The following is a 23217-nucleotide window of genomic DNA, read 5'->3' on the forward strand; positions in this document are numbered from 1 at the left end:
CGAAGTAAGTTTTTGTGACTTTTTATGACAAAAAGTGACTAGGCCAGTTGCATTACATCAAGTGTGTGCTGCTGTAAGTTTTCAGGAACAAGTGAAATATCACGTTTATTAAAATAAGAGGACATAGCCTTGGATGCAGCATGAGTTAGAAGAGTAGTATTTAGGTCATCTACCATTTAAATCCCCAAGACATCCAGAAACACTTGTAGCAACTCTTTTACTTTCTGTAAAATTTCTGTATAAATTACTTTATAGAATGTTGTAATGAACAAAAATACCATTATCAAAGGCCTTCAGTGTTTTTATATTTGGGGAAATTTAATTCAGCAAGTTTGTATACTATAAATGGTTAATATTAGAGAAGACTACTTTATATATTATTTGTTTTCAATATAGATGATACATTAACTTGGTTCAAAAAAATCAAATGGTACAGAAAGTCCTATACTACAGTAAAGAGTTTCCCTCCTCCTCCCATCCCCTAGCCACCCAGTTACTTACTGGCAGGCAGCCAGTAAAACCAGCTTTTTATGGTGTGAACTTAAGTTCCCACTTCACCTTAGGGTTTTTTTGTTTTTGTTTTTTTGAGACAGAGTCTCACTCTGTTGGCTAGAGTGCCGTGGCATCAGCTGAGCTCACAGCAACCTCAGACTCCTGGGCTCAAGCAATCCTCCCAAATAGCTGGGACTACAGGCGCTCACAACCACACCTGGCTAATTTTTGTTTGTTTGTTTGTTTCTATTTTTAGTTGCCTGGCTAATTTTTTCTATTTTTAGTAGAGATGGGGTCTCGCTCTTGCTCAGGCTGGTCTCCAACTACTGACCTCAAGTGATCCTCTGCCTTGGCCTCCAGAGTGTTCGGATTACAGGCATGAGCCACTGCACCTGGCTACCCCCAGCCCCACCTTTTTTATTGGGAAAACTTTCAAACCCACAGAAAAGTTGGGAGAATACAGTGAACCAGTTCACCTAGTATCACTAGTTTATGTTTTGCAACATTTGTTTATCTGTTCGAAATGTCTGTGTGTCTTTCTCTCTGCATGCACACATATGCGTTTATATACATACACTTTTTCTCTGAACCATTTGAAAATACTTTGCAAACATCATGACTCTTTGCCCCTAAGTACCTCAGCAGATATCTCCTAAGAAAAAGGACGTTCTTCCTCTTCTGCAAAACCACAATATCACTATCATCCCCAAGAAATTTAACATTAATACAATAAAATGATATCAAATTTCCACCAATTGACCCAATAATGTCCTTTACGACAGTTTTTCACTCAAGAATCCAGAGAGCACTGATTTCATTTCATTGTCATAGCTCTTTCGTCTACAACAGCCCTGATAATTGTCTTGCAGAGTAGCCTTCAACATGGCATTGTCCGATTGTTTCTCCATGGTTCAGCCTCCTCAGCTAAATGGTTTGGGCAAGACACATAATGTCAGTTTTCCCCATTAGTGGTGATGCCAAGTATGAGCACTTGGTTAAGGTCGCCTCTGCTAGGTTTCTTCTGAAGATACTCAAAGGTATCTTGTTCCCTCTGTAAGGAAGGAACAGAGCTGGGTGCAGTGGCTCATTCCTGTAGTCCCAGCTACTTGGGAGGCTGAGGCAGAAAGATCACCTGAGGCCAGGAGTTTGAGGCTGCAGTGAGCTATAATTGTGCCACTGCACTCCAGTCTGGGTGACAGAGTGAGATCCTATCTCTTAAAAAAAAAAAAAAAAAGAAAAGAGGAAGAAATGATCTCTGTCTCTAGGATGTTGCTTTAAGGCCAGGTGCCTGTCCTCTTTCTCAGCCTCTCACCCAATGATGTGAGACTCCTTTGATGACTCTCACCTCAATATTATATTGACAGTTGCAAAATGATCTTCTAATTCTATTTCCTATCTACACTTATTGCCTCAGATTTTTCCATAATGAACTTTTTCTTCCTCCTCTTCCCACTTTTTTTTAAACATTATCAACTCCTAGCTTTTTTGTTGTTTTTAGGATTTTTTTTTGCATTCATTTTCTAAATCTTTTTATTATGAGAAATTTTAAACACGAACGAAAGTAGACAAAGCAGTGTAGTGAGCCCGCATGCTCAGCCTCAACACTTGCCCGCTGGTTCACAGCTACTGTTTTTTTTTTTTTTTTTTTTTTTTTTGAGACAGAGTCTCTCCCTGTTGCCCGGGCTAGAGTGCCATGGCATCAGCCTAGCTCACAGCAACCTCAAACTCCTGGGCTCAAGGGATCCTCCTGCCTCAGCCTCCCGAGTAGCTGGGACTACAGGCATGCGCCACCATGCCTGGCTAATTTTTTTCTCTATATATTTTTAGCTGTCCAGATCATTTATTTCTATTTTTAGTAGAGACGGGGTCTCGCTCTTGCTCAGGCTGGTCTCAAACTCCTGACCTCGAGCGATCCTCCCGCCTCGGCCTCCCAGAGTGCTAGGATTATAGGCGTGAGCCATTGTGTCCGACCCACAGCTACTCTTGTTTCATCCATACCCCACCTGCTCTCTGCCTGGTATTATTTGGAAGCTCATCTAAACATATCAGTTCATCTGTAACATGTTAATGTATATCTCTAAAAGATCATGTAGTTTTGTATTTAATGTGTTACAATCTTTTGCTTTCCCTAGTCTGTTGTTTTTGGAGACAGGATAGAGTACAGTGGTGTCATCATGGCTCACTGCAACCTCAAACTCCTGGGCCTCAAACGATCCTCCTGCCTCAGCCTCCCAAGTAGCTGGGACTACAGGTGTGTACCACTACGGCTGGCTAATTTTTCTGTTTTATAGAGACGGGGTCTTGCTCTTGCTCAGTCTGGTCTCAAACTCCTGAGCTCAGGTGATCCTCCTGCCTCGGCATCCCAGAGTGCTAGGATTAAAGGCATGAGCCACCGCTCCCGGCTTGCTTTCTTCATTCTTTTTGATGCTTAAATTGTCCCAAATTTGGTCAGTGGAGGCCTGTTTAAGCTGGCTCCTGTACTTTTGACATGTCTTCATCTCCTCTGAGCACTTCCTTGCTTTGTGACACAAGGTATTATAGGCTTGCCTTGAGATTACCTTGCCTCAAAACTAAAATCAGCCATTCTCCAAGGAGCTCCATGAAGTTAAGTCTCTTAGTGCAGAGAGTAACTTATAGGATTTACACTTTCTTATAAATGGATTAAAATTCAAAAGTCAGTGATTAAAGGTGATTTATAAGAATTTATCCTATCAAACAAAAGTAAACAAATTATTATAGGTCCAAATCTCTTTAGACCACCAAAGGAATTAGTGAATTTAAATTTCCTTGAGAGCAGTTGAGCCCATATGCCTGTAGCACCTACCATGTTTTGGGCGGGAGTGCATAAGTGATTACACTGAATTTTTTGCTGATTCCAGCCCCACCCTCCCCTCCATAGCCCTGTCCCTATTTTCCCCTTTAGCTCAACCTGCCTGCCTTATATGGAACCATTGTATTTTCAGACATCTAGACTTTAAAATCTAGCTGTTCTTGTTTTCTTCCTTTTCTTCTATACATTTAATAAGTTACCAAATCCTGTAAATTCTTCTTTGAAATGTCTCATCTCCATTCTTTCCAATAGCAATGAAAATACTAACCATATCATTAACAACAACCGGCCAGGTACAAATGGCTCACGCCTGTAATCCCAGCACTTTGGGAGGTTGAGACAGGAAGATCACTTGAGCCCAGGAGTCTGAGACCAGCCTGGGCAACATAGTGGGACCCCATCTCTTAAATTTTTTTTTTAATTAGCCAGGTGTGTTGGCATGCACCTATAGTCCTAGCTACTCCAGAGGCTAAGTCGGGAAGATCGCTTGAGCCCAGGAGTTCGAGGCTGCAGTAAGCTATAATGGCACCACTGCACTCCACCCTGGGTGATAGAGTGAGACCCTGTTTCTTAGAAAAAGAAAAATTATTAACAACAACAGGGACAGTGCCAGGGACTGTATACACTATTTCTTGTCCTTACCTTGGGTCTACAAGTATCATCATTCCCATTTCACAGGAGAAAGTAAGGAGGTCCAGAACATGGACCAATTGCTCATAGAGGTAAACGTGACCTGCTAGCTATCTATACCATACTGCTTCCCATTATCCCCTTTTCTGTGTCCCTACCCTAAGGTAGACTTTAAAGGGACTGAAATATAATGGAAAAACAAGAGGTCAATCAGGAGTCAGAGCTGAGTCATAGTCCCGCTCTGCCAGTGAGTGAGTGGTTTGTGATCTAAGCTTGTATCCGAAACTCTCTGAGCCCTAGTTTTCTCTTCTCTAAAATTAGGAATTCTAGCTGTGCAATAGAATCACCTAGGGAGCTTTTAAAAAATATGCATGCCTGGGCCTCACCCCCATAAATTCTGATTTAAACAGTCTGGAGAAAAGGCTTTAGGCCTCAGCATTTTTTTAAAAGCTCCCCGAGGGATTCTAAAGTATAGCTAGGATAGAGAACCACTGCACTAGATGATTTCCAAGGTTCATTCCAACCCTACAGTCTCCTAATTGGACAACTATAACAATTGTCCAGGTGATTGATCTGCCTTTCAGCCTCTTCCCGAAGGCATATTTCCACCACATTAATCCTCCTAAAACATTTGCTTTGTGACCTGACCCAAATCATCTGGGAGCTTCCCATTCCTACAGGACAAAGTACAAATCCCTGGTGTGACATTCAAGGTTCTCCAGTCAGAAACCTTCCACTTCAACCAGGCTAGTCCCCTGTTGCTCCCTGAATAGACCAGACTCATTGTGTATTCAAGCCTTTACTTATGTGCATTGAATGTCCTTTCCTATCTTGTCTAAATTTTTCCCCTCCTTCAGGGCCCTACCCAAAGGCCCTAGAAGAATGAAGCCTTTCTCAGTCCCTCCTCAGATCTCTCTGCCTATTACACTTTTTTTTTGTACTGCCCACTAGGTACATAGCCACTTGCTGTGTTAAATATTTTCTTCATTGATTCATTCATACAACTGCATTTGAGTACCTACCACATGCCAGTCCCAGGGCTATAACAATCTATTCCAGGAAGACAGATAAGCCAAGTCACAACATCGTATTTTAAGTAGTAGTCCAGAGTGCCAGGCTCCAAAAAGGATCCTCTCACCCAGATGGGATAGTCAGGGAAGGTTTCCTTGAGATACTGGTCTCTGAGCTGAGACCTACTAAGGGAGAAAGAAGAGTTATCCAGGCAGAGAGGATCTGGGTAAAGAATGTTCCAGGAGGTGGAAAAACAGCTATTGCAAAGCCTGAAGAGAAAAGAGATCATGGTGTTGTTGGGGAGAAGGAAAACAAGTTGAGGCAGGGTGAGGAAGACGTTAGGCGGGAGAGGCGAGCAGGAACTAAATCGTACAGTTGTACATACTGGGTGGCATGTTAACAGCCAGCGTTGCAATTTCAGTGTGAAATAGACCTACCCCAGTCCAGTGGCAGGGAAGATGGTGAGAAGTAAAGGGACTGGAGACTATTAGGTTGTGATTGATGGGCCATAGCAGAGGAATGAGGATGACTCACAGGTTCCTGAAGGGACACCCATATTCACTGAGACAGAGAAATGGGAAGAGATTTTTGGTTTAAAGGGAAGTTATTGAGTTTAACTTAGGGTATGTCTGTCAAGTCTGAGGTACTTGCAGGACAACCAAGTTGTATGACACACAACAATCTATGCTGAAGCTCGAGACCAAAATACGGGCTGAAATGGATTGATCAGCATATAAATTGCAATTGAACCAGTGGGAATGGATGAAATGGACCAAAGAGAGTATAGAGAGAGAAGAGAACCCCAAAGCACCTCAACATTTGGGGGATGGACACATAAAGGAGTCCGCAAGTGAGAGTAAGAAGGCTCTAGGGAGGAGAGTAAAAGCAGTAGCGTCCAGCATCCTGGCGGCTGGGAGAGGGGAATGCTGCAGGCAGGAAGACGTCCACAGAGTGAAGCCCCACTGAGAATGGAGGTGAAGACGGGGGCATTTCTGATAGATTTAGCAACTAGCAGGCTACCAATGACCTTGGTAAGACATGTTTCTGCAGAATGGTTGTGACAGACTGGGGAAAGAATGGGGTGGGGGTTGATAATGAGCATAAACAACTTTCAGAAAAAGGAAGGAAAGTGAAGGGCAGTAGCTACGAGGTGTGTAGAGTCAAGGGAATTATTTTTTTAAGATGGGAAAGAGTTTTTTTCACAGCTGATGGGAAGGAGGAGGACCCCCATCCAGAGTTTTGGTGGGGTTCTTTGCAGACAGAAGGAGGGATGCTTTTTCCACTGTAACAAGACTGGGGGGAAGGAGGAATGTGGGGATGAGGTAAAGCTGTAGCTTTGGTGGGAAAATGCTGAAGTTCTCATCCGGCTTATGGATTTGAAGATAATATAGCATTCAAAGGAGCTGACCAGGGGAAAGAAAGGATCGCTGGACAGGCATGAGCTTGGACCCCAGTTGAGGTTGGACATCATCATTATAACACATTGATCTATCATATCTCTGTGGGCCTGAGTGTTTTCTGGATGGTAAACTTTCGGAGGATAAGGACAGTGTTTGGTATCCTTCGGCTGCCTTCTCTGTGATTACTACAGTGTTGTGTACGAAGTGGATTCCAAAATGTCTCATCAAGGTACTTTGGATTACAACTATCAGAAACTCACCCTAACGTGTTTAGGAGAGTGTGTTGTGTGAATGAGCTGTCCAGGAAGTATAGTAGCATTTTACAAGAGTCAGAAATCTGGCAGACAATACCACTTTGTGTGGTTTTTTTCCTTGTTTTATTGCATTAGCGAGGACTTGCAGTGCAATGTTGAAAAGCAGTGATGAGAGGAGACATCTTTGCCTTGTTTCTGATCTTAGCAGGAAAACTTTACGTTTCTTGCCAATTAAGTATGATGTTAGCTGTAGGCTTTTTTTGGTAGATGTTTATCAAGTTGAGAAAGTTCCCCTCTATTCCTAGTTTGCTGCAAGTTTTTTTCTAAATGGTGCATTTTGTCAGCTACTTTTTCTGCATCTGTTGATGTGATCATGTGAGTTTTCTTCTTTAGCTTATTAGTGTGATACATTATGTTAATTGATTTTTGAATGTCAAACTAGCCTTGTGTACCTGGAATAAATCTAACTTGGTAGTGGTGTACAGTTCTTTTTATAAATTGTTCGGTTAGATTTGGTTTGCTAATATTTTGTAGAGGATTTTTGCATCTATGTTTGTGAGAAACATTGGTCTGTAGGTTCCTTTTCTTGAAATGCCTTTGGTTTTGGTATCAGGGTAATGCTAACCTCATAGAATGAGTTAGGAACTATTCCCTCAGCTTCTATCTTGAAGAGGTTGTAGAGAATTGATATAATTTCTTCCTTAAATGTTTGGTAGAATTCACCTGTGAACCCATCTGGGCCTGGTTGGTACTTTCTGTTTTGGAAGATTAATTATTGATTCAGTATCTTTAAGCCTATTCAAATTGTCTGTTTCTTCTTGTATGAATTTTGGCAGATTATGTCTTTGCGGAATTAGTTCATTTCATCTAGGTTATCAAATCTGTGGGCATAAAGTTGTTCATAATACTCCTTTATTAACCTTTTAATGTCCATGGGATCTGTAGTGATGTCCCTTCTTTCATTCCTGCTATTAGTAATTTATATCTTCTCTTTTTCTTAGCCTGACTTTAGAGGTTTATCAATTTTATTGATTTTTTTTTAAAGAATCAGCTTTTGGTTTCATTGATTTTTCTCTATTAATTTCCCATTTTTCATTTCATTGATTTCTTTTTTTATTTTTTATTATTTACTTATGTATATATTTTTTTGAGATAGGGTCTTGCTCTGTCACCCGGGCTAGAGGGCAGTGGCATGACCATAGCTCACTGCAACCTCAAACTCCTGGGTTCAAGCAATTCTCCTGCCTCAGCCTCCCAGGTAGCTGGACTACAAAAAAGATAGTCCAGGAACCTTATAATAACCAAACATTACTTATTCCTCCTTTCATCCATTTTGTCATTGCTGTCATTCATTTCATTTATATCTAAACCTACATAAGCACAAATATATACATGAGTATATGTAATCAAATACATTGTTGCTATTACTATTTTGAACAAGTGGTTATCTGTTAGCTCAATTAAGAATAAGAAAAATAAGTTTTTTATTTTACCTTCACTTATTCACTCTGTGATGCTTTTCCTTTCTTTATATAGCTATTTCTGACTTATCTCATTTTCTTTTCTCGGAAGAACTTCTAATATTTCTTGTAAGGCAGGTCTACCGACAACAAATTCCCTCAATTTTTGTTTGTCTGAAAAAATCTTTATTTCCCCTTCACTTTGGAAGGATAATTTCACAGGGCATAGAATCCTAGGTTGGTGGGCTTTTTCTCTCAACACTTTACATATTTCACTCTACTTTCTTCTTGCTTGCATGGTTCCTGAGGAGAAGTAGGATGTAATTCTCATCTTTGGTTCTCTATAGGTAAAGTGTTTTTATCCTCTGGCTTCTTTCAAGATTTTTTTCTTTCTCTCTGATTTTAGAAAGTTTCAATCTGATATGCACCTAGGTGTAGGGTTTTTTGACATTTATCTTGCTTGGTGTTCTCTGAACTTCCTGGATCTTGGTTTGGTGTCTGACATTAATTTAGGAAAATTCTTAGTCATTATTGCTTAAAATATTGTTTCTGTTCCTTCTTTTTTTTGTCCTTGTGGTATTCTCATTCTACATATATTACACCTTTAGTAGTTGTCCGACAGTTCTTGGGGTTTGGGTTTCTGGGGGGTTTTTTGGTGTGTTTCTTGTTTTTGCTTTTCAGTTTAAGTTTCTATTGATATTGGCATATCCTCAAACTTAGAGGATATGTCCAGTCTACTAATGAGTCTGTCAAAGGTATTCTTCATTTCTCTTAACAGTGTTCCTTTTACAGTCCTTAGAAAAAGAAATGATCTTTAGCATTTCTTTTTTTCTTAGAATTTCTATCTTTCTGCTTACATTATCCATCTGTTCTTGCATGTTGTCTACTTTTTCCATTAAAGCCCTTAGCATATTAACCATAGTTTTTAAAAATTCCTGTTCTGATAATTCCACCATTCTTGCCATATCTGACTCTGGTCCTGATTCTTATTCAGTCTCTTCAAACTGTGTCTTTTGCCTTTCGGTATGCCTCATCATTTTTTGTTGAAAGGTAGACATGATGTACTGGGTAAAAGGAACTGCAATACATAGGCCTTTAGTGATGTGACAGTAAGGTGCGAGGGGAAGGGGAGCATGCTGTAGTCCTGCGATGAGGTCTCAGTTTGGTGAGTTGTGGCCCTGGACTGTGAACTTCACCAGTGCTTCTCAATTTTTTCCACCCCCTTAGCTGAGACAGGAGGGCTGGAGGGGTCCAGAGCTGTGTATTTCCCTTCCACCACATGGAAGGCTAGAGGGAGCTGGAGTTGGGTATTTCCCTACCCCCAGGTAGGTTAGGCTCTGATATAACCCCAGCAGGTTAGGCTGTGGTGAAATAGTTCCCCCTAAAGTATGCCTTGTTAAGAACAGAATGCTCTGGTGTATTTCAAAATGGTTCCTTATCCCTCTTCCTGCTGGAAGCACAAGGGGATTTTTCCCTGATAGTCACTGGAGGTAAAACTCACAAAATGTGAGGGCCCCCTCCATGACTGGGTCCCCCTGTAGATATAAATTCTCAGGCAAACTGAGCCTCTAGCAGTTTGTTAGTTACAGTTCATGTTTTCCTACACCCAGTAGAAATTCCTGGGAAATTGTGCTCATCGGTTTCTGATCCAGTAAATTATGATTCTCTGTATCTGCCTGTCTGTCTCTCCAATTCTGCAGGCAATAGTTTGCCATGTAACCTCACTTCTCTGAGGTTTGTTCAGGTTTTTACTTGTTGTTAGAATAGACTTCTAACCTCTTTACGTGTTGGACCAGAAATCAGAAGTGTGTTTTCTAACCTGCTGGCCCCCAGACCCATTTCTGTGGCAATGGGGCAATTCCCAGAGGAGAATTGCTGGGCCAACTCCAAATGGTCTCCTTCATTCATAAAATGCCTGTTGTTTGATCAATATCATCTTGCTAGTATGTAACTGGCTTCTTTCAAAGTATATTGCAGAAGGGGGAAACTGATAGATTAAATATTTGAGTTCACTGGGATTTTTCTGTATATCCACATGGCATGAAGATAATTCATAGTTCTAAAGAGTTAAAATTATCCATTGATATTAGTGGAATTCTTGGAGCCAGGTTCTCAACACAGTATCCTTAAGTACCTTTTAGATTTGTGAAGAAAATGTATTTCAAAGACAAGGCCTGGAGCAATGGCTCACGCCTGTAATCCTAGCACTCTGGGAGGCCGAGGCGGGAGGATTGCTTGAGGTCAGGAGTTTGAGACCAGCCTGAGCAAGAACAAGACCCCCATCTCTACTAAAAATAGAAAGAAATTAGCCAAACAACTAAAAATAGAAAGAAATTAGCCGGGCATGGTGGCGTGTGCCTGTAGTCCCAGCTACCCAGGAGGCTGAGGCAGGAGTATCGCTTGAGCCCAGGAGTTTGAGGTTGCTGTGAGCTAGGCTAACACCACGGCACTCTAGCCCAGGCAAGAGAGTGAGACTCTGTCTCCAAAGAAAATTAAAAAAAAAAAAAAAAAGATAAATCTTCTCTAAAATTTCAGTAAAACAAGATAATGATAAATTTTATTTCTGGAAAAGACCATCAGCTGGGGACAACCTGTTATTTTGGGGAATTGGAGGAAGCTGGTGGCTCCTGAGGATGGGTGTTTGGGACTGCAAGGAGGGGCAGGCCCCTGTGGGTTATGCTTCAGGGGAATTCATTCAGTTATTTTTATCTAATAACTATTTACTCTGTGCTCGCTGTGGTGCAGGCCCTGTTCTCGTGCTAGGGGTGTGGCCGTGAACCGGACAGACAAAAGTCCTACCTAATGAAAGGACTGGGAGCAACCAGTTCAGTGAACCTCTATAGACGGTGTCGTCCCCAGCCGTGGAGCCTTCTAAACGTATAGGCCTGGTGAATGGAGGGGATTCCAATGTAGGGGCCAAACCAAGTTCCCCAGTGGATACTGATTCCTGCCACCGTGGCCCTACCCATGCCACCCACAACATCTGCCCTGGAGTGTAACAATTGCAGTGATTAGTCTAGTTCCAAGGAAACGGGTACAGTTAGGCCCACAGGAATGGTTAGAAGATTAAAACTCACCAATACCAATGCTCAGCATCCACACAGGAAGACAAGGAGACTTTAAAACTCTTATCCCAAAACATACTCACCTACAGAGTAGTCATCTTGTTTTAACAGACTACAGTACTTTATAAAAATATCCTCAAATGATAGCAAATTTTCATGCTTTGACATTAGATTGTTCTGTTTTTGTTTTCTTTTAATCTTATGTATTGTGAAATAGAGCACATTTAGAAAAATGCATAAAGCATAAATGTAGTTAACAAATACTTATAAATCAATACCCATGTAACCACCATTTAGCTCAAGAAAGAGAATATTGCCAGTACCCTCAGATCTGTCTCCCAGCAGCCTCAGCCCTTCTCCTGACTTTCATAGTGAGCTTTTTTTTGCTTTTCTTTCGAGTTTTACCACTTATATATGCATAGGTTTTGTTTCTTTAATAGCCAAGAGTTATTTTAGGTCTCATGCCTCATAAATAAGGTGAGAGATCAAGCTGGCTAATGCCATTTTTATCAAAAAATGATGTATGCTCTAAAGCCACAAGGAAAACTTTCTTCTGTTTCATTGTAAACCAGGCATATTGAAAGAAATTCCAAAAATGTACACTGGTGACATTCTTGCAAAGTCCCACCATTTTCCCAACTTTTATTTGGTTGGTTTTTCCTTCCCAGTGGCGCTTAGTGTCTGCTCTCTGGACATATTTGTGGGAGGCCTGCACTCAGGATCTGCCCAGGCCTGTCCACAACACGGGTGCCCTCCTCCGTGTGGAGGGCTTCCCTATACTGCTGTAGGAGAGTGTGGGGTTGTCTTCTAGAGGACATGCGGTGAAAACTGAAAGATTTTGACGTTGACCTTTCCTTCGTGGTTTTCCTCCTAAAAATTCATTGCCTGTCTATGTAGAATAGTGCAGGTTCACACTTTCCTATTAGTGGAAGAATGAGAAAGGTGACCATTTCCAACTCTAATAAATAATCTCCTCCAGTGTTTCTTGGTTGATATCAAATTCCTTTCCATTTTTATATTAGAAAATAGAACCAAATAGATAATTTATTGTTTAGAACAGAAATGCTGACATGAGCTTAGTTTGCCAATGGTCAGGCATCACCAAGATCTATGTGAGTGCCCACACATGAATGGTTGGTGGAAATGTTTTGCTTAGGCCAAGGTCATAAAGTCCCCTGTGTGGGTAGTTAGACTAAATCCACTCAGAGTATACATAATATAAAACTTAAAAAAAAAAACTCTGAAAACCTACTATACTATGAAATAATAATGGCATAAAGGATTAATAACTGAAGGAGTAATTTAAAAGCCTGTTATCATCTTACTTAAAATGCATTATAGAGATAACAGATTTTTCTGGAGCCAAAAGGGACTTGTTTTTTCCTAAACATCATCTGGTTCATCTTCCTCATGTATAGAAAAGCACACAACAATTTAAACATAGGATTAATTTTTCTAATTATATTTTGCTCAGGCTAATATTAAATTGAATTTACATTTCCCAACGACATGCCACCTGATGTTGACATGACACAAACTAGAGACATACCAGATGGCAGAGATGAAACGTACTTTACATCATCTACACAGCAAAACAATGAGTGTTGACAGTAGATTTGGGGTTGGCCCTTGGTCCCTGACCAGGTACTCGGAGTCTGTACACACGACACATAGGAACTGATAGGATCGTAATTGTAGCAGGCATGATATAAAATTACTGAGGATAGGCCAGGCGTGGTGGCTCACACCTGTAATCCTAGCACTCTGGGAAGCCGAGGCAGGAGGATCGCTTGAGCTCAGGAGTTCGAGACCAGCCTGAGCAAGAGTGAGACCCCGTCTCTACTAAAAATTGAAAAAATTAGCTGGGCATGGTGGCATGCGCCTGTAGTCCCAGCTACTCGGGAGGCTGAGGCAGGAGGATCCCTTGAGCCCAGGAGTTTGAGGTTGCTGTGAGCTATGCTGATGCCACGGCACTCTAGCCCAGGCAACAGAGCAAGACTCTGTCTCAAAAAAAAAAAAAAAATTACTGAGGATAGAAACTGAATTCCCAGCTGCAGCCTTTGCATCTGAGGACCACAAACACAGCAGTCCCCAGAGCAAGAAAATAGTCTGGTATCAACTCAGCATCCCTGCTGAATGGCTTCAAGAAAATTCAGTGTGCCCATAGATTTTTAAAGGATATACTTTGCAATTCTGCTGATTTGATAGAAAAAAAGTTTTACAACTTTTGTTTTGTTTTGTTTTGTAATCTAACCTGAATGCCAGGTGGGCATTAAGAGGCTTGGTTGGTGTTTTAAATATTCTATCAAAGCTTTCAGTAATGAAATTAATTTTTTCATCTTGATAATATGTTTCACAGGCTCAGAAAAAAAGTTTGAATCAGACCTCCCCCATTTCTGCTCCCAAAACTGCAGACAGCCTGAGGCACGCGCAGCTCCCTGGGCTCTCGAACACCGCGCTGCCAGGTCAGGAGCCTTTGCAGGACGCTCTCCTCAGCACGTCCCTGTCCTCCAACACCCAGAGGACACTCCTCTCACCTCCCTATTCTACGTGAACTCCTTCTGACCTAATCTTGCTTCCACTCTGATTATCCCTTTTTTCTGTATCCTTTCCACCCAGATAACATACCACGTTGCATTAACTCTAAGATACCATCCATTGTAAGATGTACCATCATTTTATATACTACTAAGAAAGAAAAAAAGCACTTCTAATTAAAGTACGATACATTAAATTATGTGAAAAAAAATTTGCTTAGAAACAATGAAATCTGGTATTATATGATATATATGACTTTCTGTAAAAAAGACAAAAGCTTGAACATTCCGTGTCAGTTCCCTCTTTGGGCCTCCTTTTCCTTAAATTGTATTTTAGGGTTCTGTAGTACTACTGATAAATTACTGGCTTGAGGCCTATTTCTCAGACTATGTGTAATTTAAAACTATAGCATTTATACCTTTTATTTACTACTATTTATTTATTTATTTCCTACATTGGCTTTAATAACCTCTTCCTCCAGAGCTTGTAGATAAATATACTGCTCTGCTCTCCTTCCTCATCTGTAATAAAGAAATCCCTTTTATAGAATGTCCAGTAATCTATATACATCAGGCTCTAGGGATTATATGATGGATCTGATACACTGTTTCTTTTGAACATTGTCTTATGTATTCATTCTAATAGGACAGGATTCTGGAAGCAAAGTTATATCGGCATCCTTAGGAACTGCACAACCACAGCAGGAAAAAGTAGTGGGATCATCTCCTGGCCATTCAGCTGTGCAGGTAGAAAACTATTTGCATAGCTTCTTCCTAACTGAATGAAATGTAGTTGTGCCATCTGCCTTGTGGTTACTGGCTAGCATTGTGTGCACAGTTAGCCCAGGCCCCTGTGTGCCCACAAAAGGGTGGCCACTGAAGACCTTCCTGGTGAGCCAGGCCTTGTTATGTTTATGTTTCTGGGATGAATGTGATTTTATTTCTGACATGTTTACAATGCTTCTTTAATGCCTCATTTCCTCATGAATTAATAATGAGCCAGCACCTACTAGGCACTCAAAAAATGTAATTTACTACTTAAAGATATCATTTATTATCATATCAAAGTGGATCTGTTCTACCTAGTTATGCTGAGAGATTTTTTTTTTTCTGTCATAGCAGCAAGGAGTGTATTAAGTAGACAGTCTCCATGGTCTTTTTTTTTTTTTTTTTTTTTTGAGACAGAGTCTCACTCTGTTGCCCAGGCTAGAGTGAGTGCCGTGGCATTAGCCTAGCTCACAGCAACCTCAGACTCCTGAGCTCAAGCGATCCTCCTGTCTCAGCCTCCCGAGTAGCTGGGACTACAGGCATGCGCCACCATGCCCGGCTAATTTTTTCTATATATATTTTTAGCTGTCCATATAATTTCTTTCTATTTTTAGTAGAGGTGGGGTCTCGTTCTTGCTCAGGCTGGTCTCGAACTCCTGAGCTCAAACGATCCGCCCACCTCGGCCTCCCAGAGTGCTAGGATTACAGGCGTGAGCCACCGCGCCCGGCCTCCATGGTCTTTTGATCCAACTTTGGCTTTTAAACCTCATAAAATTTCAAACCATTCATCTAATCAGGAAGGAAAAATTTTTTGTTTTCAGCTAAGAACTTAGTTTCTTCTCCATCAAACTTACCAATTAGGGGACAGGCACAGTGGCTCATGCCTGTAAATCTCCGCACTTTGGGAGGCTGGGACAGGAGGATCAATTGAGCTCAGGAGTTCAAGTTTACAGTGAGCTATGATTGTACCACTGCACTCCACACTCCATCCTGAGTGACAGAGCAAGACCCTGTCTCTAAAAAAAAAAAAAAAAAAAGTGTAATGAAATTTGCTACAGTCTGGGCCTGCCTGGAATACACAGTGGAGGATCTGTTCAGGTCCCAGGTTCTGATGTAAGGTATGTTTGTTCCCCTAATGTGATGCAAGAAATGCCCTGTTAGATCACACACTATATGTAACTATATGTAACATGTGTGCTCCTGTATTCACTGGTCAGAAGACAGATTAAGTAGTATATACTGAGTTTACAGATGTTAATGGAGTTGGTACCTACAAATACATTTCTTCAAAACTATAATGTCGCATTTGGAGGGAGTTAAGGATTCAGGCTTTAAAGTACAAACTGAGTCCTTCTAAGGAACTGACAGTGCAGCTTTCTGTAATCTTGACACAGTACAATTTTGCTACTGGAGTCTATGGGCTTATTTTATTTTTTAGCAGAGCATATTCTATAGTCTTAGAATATGCTCTTTTAGGTAGTTGAAAACATTTGAAATATAGTGACCTTTATGTGTAACTGTATTCTTTTTTCTATGAAAGAGAATAATAAGAGATGTGTTTTGTCTTTAGGTGGACAGTCATTCGGGAGGACAGAAAAGGCCTGCTGCAAAACAACTAACTAAAGGAGCTTTGTGAGTTATCTTTGGAAATGACCAGTCAATTGTGAACATTTCTCTAGGTCTCTAATCTTCAATAAATACACTACAGAAGTCAGGTTATAATAATGAGTACATAGTGAGGCAGAAAACTCACTTAATGAAAAAAAATAATATATTAGCCTTTTTAAAATGTACTTTCGAAATCTTTTTCTATAGTTTGGTTTCATTAGGACCTATAAATATATCAAATGTAGTTTGAGCCTCCTGTTTGCTCTTTTCTTCTCAAGGAGAAAAGCTCTTTGTCTTTTTAAAGACAAAGAGTCTCTGAGGAGAAGTATGATTTGATAAACTCCCATGTTTAGAACAGAAATATTAGCATGAGCCTAGTTGACCAATGGTCAGGCATGGCCACGGTCAGTGGGGGTGCCAACACATGAACGGTTGGTGGGAACACTGTGCTTTTGAGGTTAGGGTCACAGTTTGAGTCCCTTGTAGAGATGGTTAGACCAAATTCCAAACCCACTAGGGTATATAAAATAAAACTAAAGAACAAAACTGCTGTACTATGATTAATAACATCCCTGTATGTCTTATTTTCTTTGCATGCAAATAAACATCATGATTAGATTTGATTTCCTAACATGACTCTACATTGACATTGGCCATTTCCCTTTGAAAGCATTCTCCAGCAGTTACAGAGGGACCAAGCCCACACTGTGACACCCGACAAAAGTCAGTTCCAATCACTAAGTGATGCGGTGCAGAGATTGCTCTCCTACCACGTGTGCCAGGGCTCCATGCCCACTGAAGAAGACTTGAGGAAAGGTAAGCAAGCGGCAGCCCTAGAGTGTCACTCTGCCACCAGGCACCCTCCCATGGCCACCCCCAGAAGAGCAAGAGCCACCTCACCCCCAGCTGATAGACAGGTTATTGTTTTTAATCACAAACCAAATTCATTCTCTATTTACTCAATTCCCAGTCCATGTTCAGGGATGTGACTTATTCTTCTCAATATTTTGTAAAGGGAAGCTGGGCATGGTGGTATATGCCTATAGTCCCAGCTGGTCAGGAGGCTGAGGCAGGAGGATCACCTGTGCCCAGGAGTTCAAGGTTGCAGTGAGCTATGATCACATCACTGCACTTCAGCCTGGGCAACAGAGCGAGACCTTGTCTCTAAAAAAATAAATAAATATTTTGTAAAAGGGATACTACCCAATGTCAGAGTATTTTATTGACAAATTGGGGGGCAGTGAATCCAAAGCTTCGTTTGGACTGCTGGCTGCAGATGGAATGGCTCTAGACTAGGTCTACACAACAGTTTAGTGTAGTCCTTGCCTTTAGGCGGAATGCATGCCCTGAGCTGCTTCTATCAATTTTATGAATCAGATAGATACTTTACCTCCCAAAAGCATTCCCTGAGGTTCCAAAGTGAGCCCAGGGCATTGATCAGACATCAAGAAACTGGCAAAAATGTTAGGGATAAGAGCCCCTTCTCCCAACTTAGAACTCAGTCCATCCTGCTGCCTGGCCCTGCTGCCTCCCCCAATTGTGTGACTTAGTTCTACCTCTCCTGCCGCGACCACCGCCAAGCCCTGACTCCATCAGTGCCCCCCACTGCTTTAATCCCTCCCTCAGCCACTGCCAATCTTGCTCCTCCTGACTAGGGTCCCTGACCTCAGAGCACGGTGGTTTCTGTCAGTCCACTCCGAGCTTCCCTGGGTCGTCCAGGGAATAGGGACAAGATCCAGCATTAAACAGGGGTGTGAAGACTCTAAGAAGAGTGAATTAGTACATGTAGGATCTTTGAAGACTGACAGACAAAAGACAAAGCTACAAGACCATGCCCTGCAAGGACTAGTTTGTGTCTTTACATTAAACTGGTCTGCCCAGCCCAGACAGTTAGACTTCATTGTTTCAACAGTTTTTGGTTTTCATACTATTGAAAGGGAGTGTAGGCTTAGGTCATCTAAACTAGCAAATCTTTCTCCATTAATTGATATTTATTGCCAGTCTGTTATATGGTTTTATTTTATAGGTGATGTTCAGAGGTATTATGTTTTTGGTTTCCTAATCAATGTTAAAATGGGATAATATTATAATGAGTTTCTGTGACCACATACCAGTGGGCAGTGAGGGACAGCAGTGTAGAAGGGTGATGTTTAATCAAGGAAAAGCTAATCTGAGAAGAGAAAATTGCCACAGATAAACCATGTTTAAATGATGGAGGCATAATGCATTGTAGCCTTAAGAAATGAAAGACCTAGTAGGTGATTTACACCCTCTTACTGTTTCTCTCTCTCTCTCTTTTTTTAAAGTGGACAATGAATTTGAAACAGTTGCCACTCAGCTCCTAAAAAGGACCCAAGCTATGCTTAACAAATACAGATGCCTTCTCCTAGAAGATGCCATGGTAAAAGTCATGTCACAGAGCATATTTGTTTTTTAAAACTCCACAGGTCACAGCTACTAAATCAGAGAGAAAAAGTCCAAGGAATTACATTTTCAGAACACAGTTTAAAAGGCACAGATATTTAAGATTATAGTAAAACTTACTACATTTAGCTATTACTACAAAAACAGCAGCTAACATTTGCTGTACTGTACTTGGTGGATCAGTACTCTTCTTATTTCACAAATTGGGGAAACTAGAGATTTAGTTTATGTGTGTGTGTGCGTGTGTGTGTGTGTGTGTGTGTGTAATTACATATAACTAGTAAGTTGTAGTGTCATTACAGAGCTAGGATTCAGGCCAAGACCATCTGACCCCTGGCCACTGATACTGGCTACAGCCTTTTACCAACCCCGAGATGTGGGAGAAGAACTAGAGGCCCACCTAAAAAGACTAGCTGATGACAAGTGTTAAAATTAGTTTTGTTTTTAATTGAGAGATCATGAACATACTATCAAATTTACATTTAATTTTAAAGTCTACAACTTGATGGTTTTTACTGTATTCACAAGGTTATGCAACCATCACCACCATCTAATTGCAGAACATTTTCATCACCCCAAATAGAAACTAAAATTAGTTTTGAAGCATCGGTTAATTAGAGAAAGGAGGAAGCTATCTTGGGAAATGATGGAAAAACCAAACTTATTCTGAGATTTTAGGAGCAGTTCTAAAATCACATGGGCTTTAACCAATAAATTGGTCTCTTACGCGTCATTTTCAATTTGAGATCAACTTTAAAAATGTACCTTGGGAGATTTGTTGAACTACATTATATACATATATGGTATCAGGTAAATACATATGTGTGTGTACATATTTACTTAAAAATATGTATTTACTTTTATATATTTACTTAAAATTATGCCACCAAAGTCTATAATAGTTCTCATATTGACAAAAATTTTTGAAATAACACTCTGAGACATCAAAAAAGATAGCTCTATCATTTGTGAGGAAAAGGCCACTTATTTGGTCAAATTGTTTTATATCTGCCTTGAATTTTCATGTTAAATAAGACCAGGAAAAATAATTTAAGATTTGATTCTGTTAACAGCAAGACTTTCCTAAAAAGGAAAGCCTTAATAAAAACATATTTAAGGCACAGCAGAATACAAAGTAAAAAGTTATCTTCATGAAAAGAGAGGGCAGAAAAAGGAAGGTACAGAAGAGTATAGTTGCTATTATTTGTGTGCAAAAATAAAGAGGCATATTTATGCTTGTGTATACCTAGACTATCTCAAACTGCCAGGCAGGCAGCTGCCGCCAGGGAGAGGCACTGGGTGGTGGTGGGTGCACAGGAGAGGCAAAGAAGGGAGGCTTACTTTTCAGGTGCCTGTAGTGCCTTTTGAATTCTGTACCTATGTATAAATTACCCTTTCCCAAAAAATATAATTTAAAAAATGCATCCTATATGACTGGGACAAACATGACTACATAGGACATGACTAGAACCTAGACACCAAATTCTCATTTCTGATTGCTTCATTTGTTGCAAAGACGCTGTGAGATGTTTGCACTTGATGAAAGGCGTAATGACTGGCCTCTCTCGTTTTCAGCGGATCAATCCCTCTGCTGAGATGGTTATGATCGATAGAATGTTCAACCAGGAGGAAAGAGCTTCCCTGTCCCGAGACAAGCGCCTGGCACTTGTAGACCCTGGTAAGAAATGTCAGAGTGAAAGTAGGGAAGGGCTACTGCCATGGTTCAAGCACTGGGGGGCCTTTGGGACTCTGTCTGAACTGACCTTTGGGTGAGAAACCTGAAGGTAGAACATGAATTCTGGGGAGAAAAAAACTCCGAGTATATAATTACTCTGAGAACATCTCTACAAAATCAAACTGGAATTTTACATTCAATTAAGTGATTCTTTTTCCTCAGTGTAAACTTAAAATTCTCAATCTTTCTCTAGTTTTTGAGAACCAAATTTAGTCAGAAGGCTTCCCAGAAGCAATTAAACCTCAGCACATTATTGAGTGTCCTGCTATGTGTAAGTCACAGTTAGCAGGAAACGTCAGTGAAACATGGTCCCTGACCTCAAGCCAGTCAATTGTAATGCTCATTGAAGTACTTTTCTCTCATCCAACTACTTTCCTGCCACTTGCATGCATTTTAAATTTGACCCATATTCTGCCCTTTAGAAATTAGTTCTCTTGGCCAGGGATGGTGGCTCACACCTGTAATCCTAGCACTTTGGGAGGCCAAAGTGGGAGGATCACTTTGAGGCCAGGAGTTCGAGACCAGCCTGGGCAATGTAGCCAGACCAAAAAGATTTTTAAAATAGCCAAGTGTGGCGGTACATGCTCCTGTAGTCCTAGCAGCTTAGGAGGCTGAGATGGGAGGATCACTTAAACCCACAAGTTCAAGGCTGCAGTGAGCTATGATTATACCACTGCACTCCAGCGTGGGTGACAGAGCAAGACCTTATCTCTAAAAAAAAAAAAAAAAAATTGATTCACTTTAGTTTTTTCTAGCCTCTAAATTTTTTTTTTTTTTTTTTGAGGCAGTCTTGCTGTGTTGCCCAGGCTGATCTCCAACTTCTGGGCTCCAGGGATCTTCCCACCTCAGCCTTTTAAGTAGCTGGTACTACAGGCTTGTATCACCACACCTTGCTAAAATTTTTTAAATTGTGGAACATAATTCATGGAATATAAACTCTAACCATACATTCACCATCCTAATGAAGGAAATGTTTTTATTTCTCCAAATTTTCTTCTAGCTCTGGTTTCATTTACAGACATTATTTATATATAGTTACTAGACTGGTGCAAAAGTAATTGCAGTTTCGGACCATGAAGTTTAAATCATTATACCTAGATTCAAACACATCTTTATTAATCAAAATAGGAACCATTACAATCAATACATTTTTGCCAATGAGGAATAAGTTTGTTTATTCCTATAGTGTAAAAATCTGTGCTTCAGGATTCTACAAACTCTTGGAAAGCACCTTCTGCATCCTGCTGGTTTTGGAAGCGTTTTCCCTGCAAAAAGTTGTCGAGATGCTTGAAGAAGTTGTAGTCGGTTGGTGAGAGGTCAGGTGAATATGGTGGCTGAGGCAAAACTTCATAGCCCAATTCATTTAACTTTTGAAGTGTTGGTTGTGCAATGTGAGGTTAGGCATTGTTGTGGAGAAGAATTGGGCCCTTTCTGTTGACCAATGCCAGCTGCAGGCATTGCAGTTTTCAGTGCATCCCATCGATTTGCTGAGGGTACTTCTCAGCTGTAATGGTTTCTCCGGGATTCGGAAAGGTGTAGTGGATCAGACTGGCAGCAGACCACCAAACAGTGACCATGATCTTTTTTGGTTGCAAGTTTGGCTTTGGGGCCAGGTGCAGTGGCTCACACCTGTAATCCTAGCACTCTGTGAGGCCGAGGCAGGAGGATTGCTTGAGGTCGGGAGTTTGAGACCAGCCTGAGCAAGAGCAAGACCCTGTCTCTACTAAAAATAGACAAAATTAGCTGGGCATGGTGGCGCACGCCTGTAGTCCCAGCTACTTGGGAGGCTGAGGCAGGAGGATCGCTTAAGCCCAGGAGTTTGAGGTTGCTGTGAGCTAGGCTGATGCCATGGCACTCTAGCCCGGGCAACATAGCGAGACTCTGTCTCAAAAAAAAAAAAGCTTTGGGAAGTGCTTTGGGAGCTTCTTTTCGATCCAACCATTGAGCTGGTTGCTGCCGGTCTTTGTATACAATCCACTTTTCGTTGCATGTCACAATCCGATAGAGAAATGGTTCATTGTTGTTGCGTACAAGAAGACAAGACAACACTTCAGTACAATGATTTTTCTGATTTTCGGTCAGCTTATGAGGCACCCACTTATCGAGCTTAAACCTTTCCAATTTGCTTCAAATGCCAAACAACAGGCCATAGGCAACGGCAACTTCTCGTGCAGTTTTAAGAGGATCAGCTTCAATGATGGCTTTCAGTTGGTTGTTGTCAACTTCCGATGGCCAGCCACCGTGCTCCTCATCTTCAAGGCTCTGGTCTCCTTTGCAAAACTTCTTGAACCACCACCGCACTCTATGTTCGTTAGCAGTTCTTGGGCCAAATGCATTGTTGATGTTGAGAGTTGTCTCCGTTGCTTTACGACCCATTTTGAACTTAAATAAGAAAATCACTTGAATTTGCTTTTCATCTAACATCATTTCCAAATGTAAATAAATGTAAAATAAACAGCAAGTAATAAGTCATTAGCAAAAACACATAAAGCAAGAAATGCACATTAAAATGAGTATAACATAACCACATTTATTTAAGAATGTATTCCAATATCAAATGGCAAATGTCAACAGTGCTAAAACTGCAATTACTTTTGCACCAACATAATATAATCATAGGTCATGTGTAGATATGATTTTGTATTCTTTCTTTTAACACATATGAAGTCTTTATATAGTCTTCAAAATAATATTTAATGTATTTTTAACACATTAACTTGAAAATTTAGCTAATTCATTACCCTATTATTGGACTATTATTTTCCTGTGGCTTTATTCGCATTCCCCAATGTCTTTTTTTTTTGTTAAATAACTCTTTATTTTTTTTATTTCAAAATGCTAAGGGGAAAAATGTATTTTTTTGTAGAGAGAGGGTCTCGCCAATGTCTTTTCTGATACATAAAGGTTAAAGTTTTGCATTTTTTTTTGTTTGTTTCTGAGACAGAGTTTCACTCTGTTGCCCAGGCTAGAGTGCCATGGCGTCAGCCTAGCTCACAGCAACCT

General features: G+C 40.7%; 1 protein-coding gene across 2 annotated transcripts in view; it reads left to right on the forward strand.

Moving 5' to 3' along the window:
• BICRAL (BICRA like chromatin remodeling complex associated protein) overlaps positions 1-23217 on the forward strand; it is a 73158-nt gene that overhangs the window by 44193 nt on the left and 5748 nt on the right. For both annotated transcript variants that reach the window (XM_069488313.1, XM_069488314.1), the window contains exons 6-11: positions 13502-13607; positions 14326-14426; positions 16018-16079; positions 16726-16871; positions 18362-18456; positions 20055-20157. In XM_069488313.1, the coding sequence (XP_069344414.1) occupies positions 13502-13607; positions 14326-14426; positions 16018-16079; positions 16726-16871; positions 18362-18456; positions 20055-20157 (613 nt within the window). The remainder of the gene's footprint in view (positions 1-13501; positions 13608-14325; positions 14427-16017; positions 16080-16725; positions 16872-18361; positions 18457-20054; positions 20158-23217) is intronic.

Source organism: Eulemur rufifrons, chromosome 15 (assembly GCF_041146395.1).
Source record: "Eulemur rufifrons isolate Redbay chromosome 15, OSU_ERuf_1, whole genome shotgun sequence".
Taxonomy (NCBI): domain Eukaryota; kingdom Metazoa; phylum Chordata; class Mammalia; order Primates; family Lemuridae; genus Eulemur; species Eulemur rufifrons.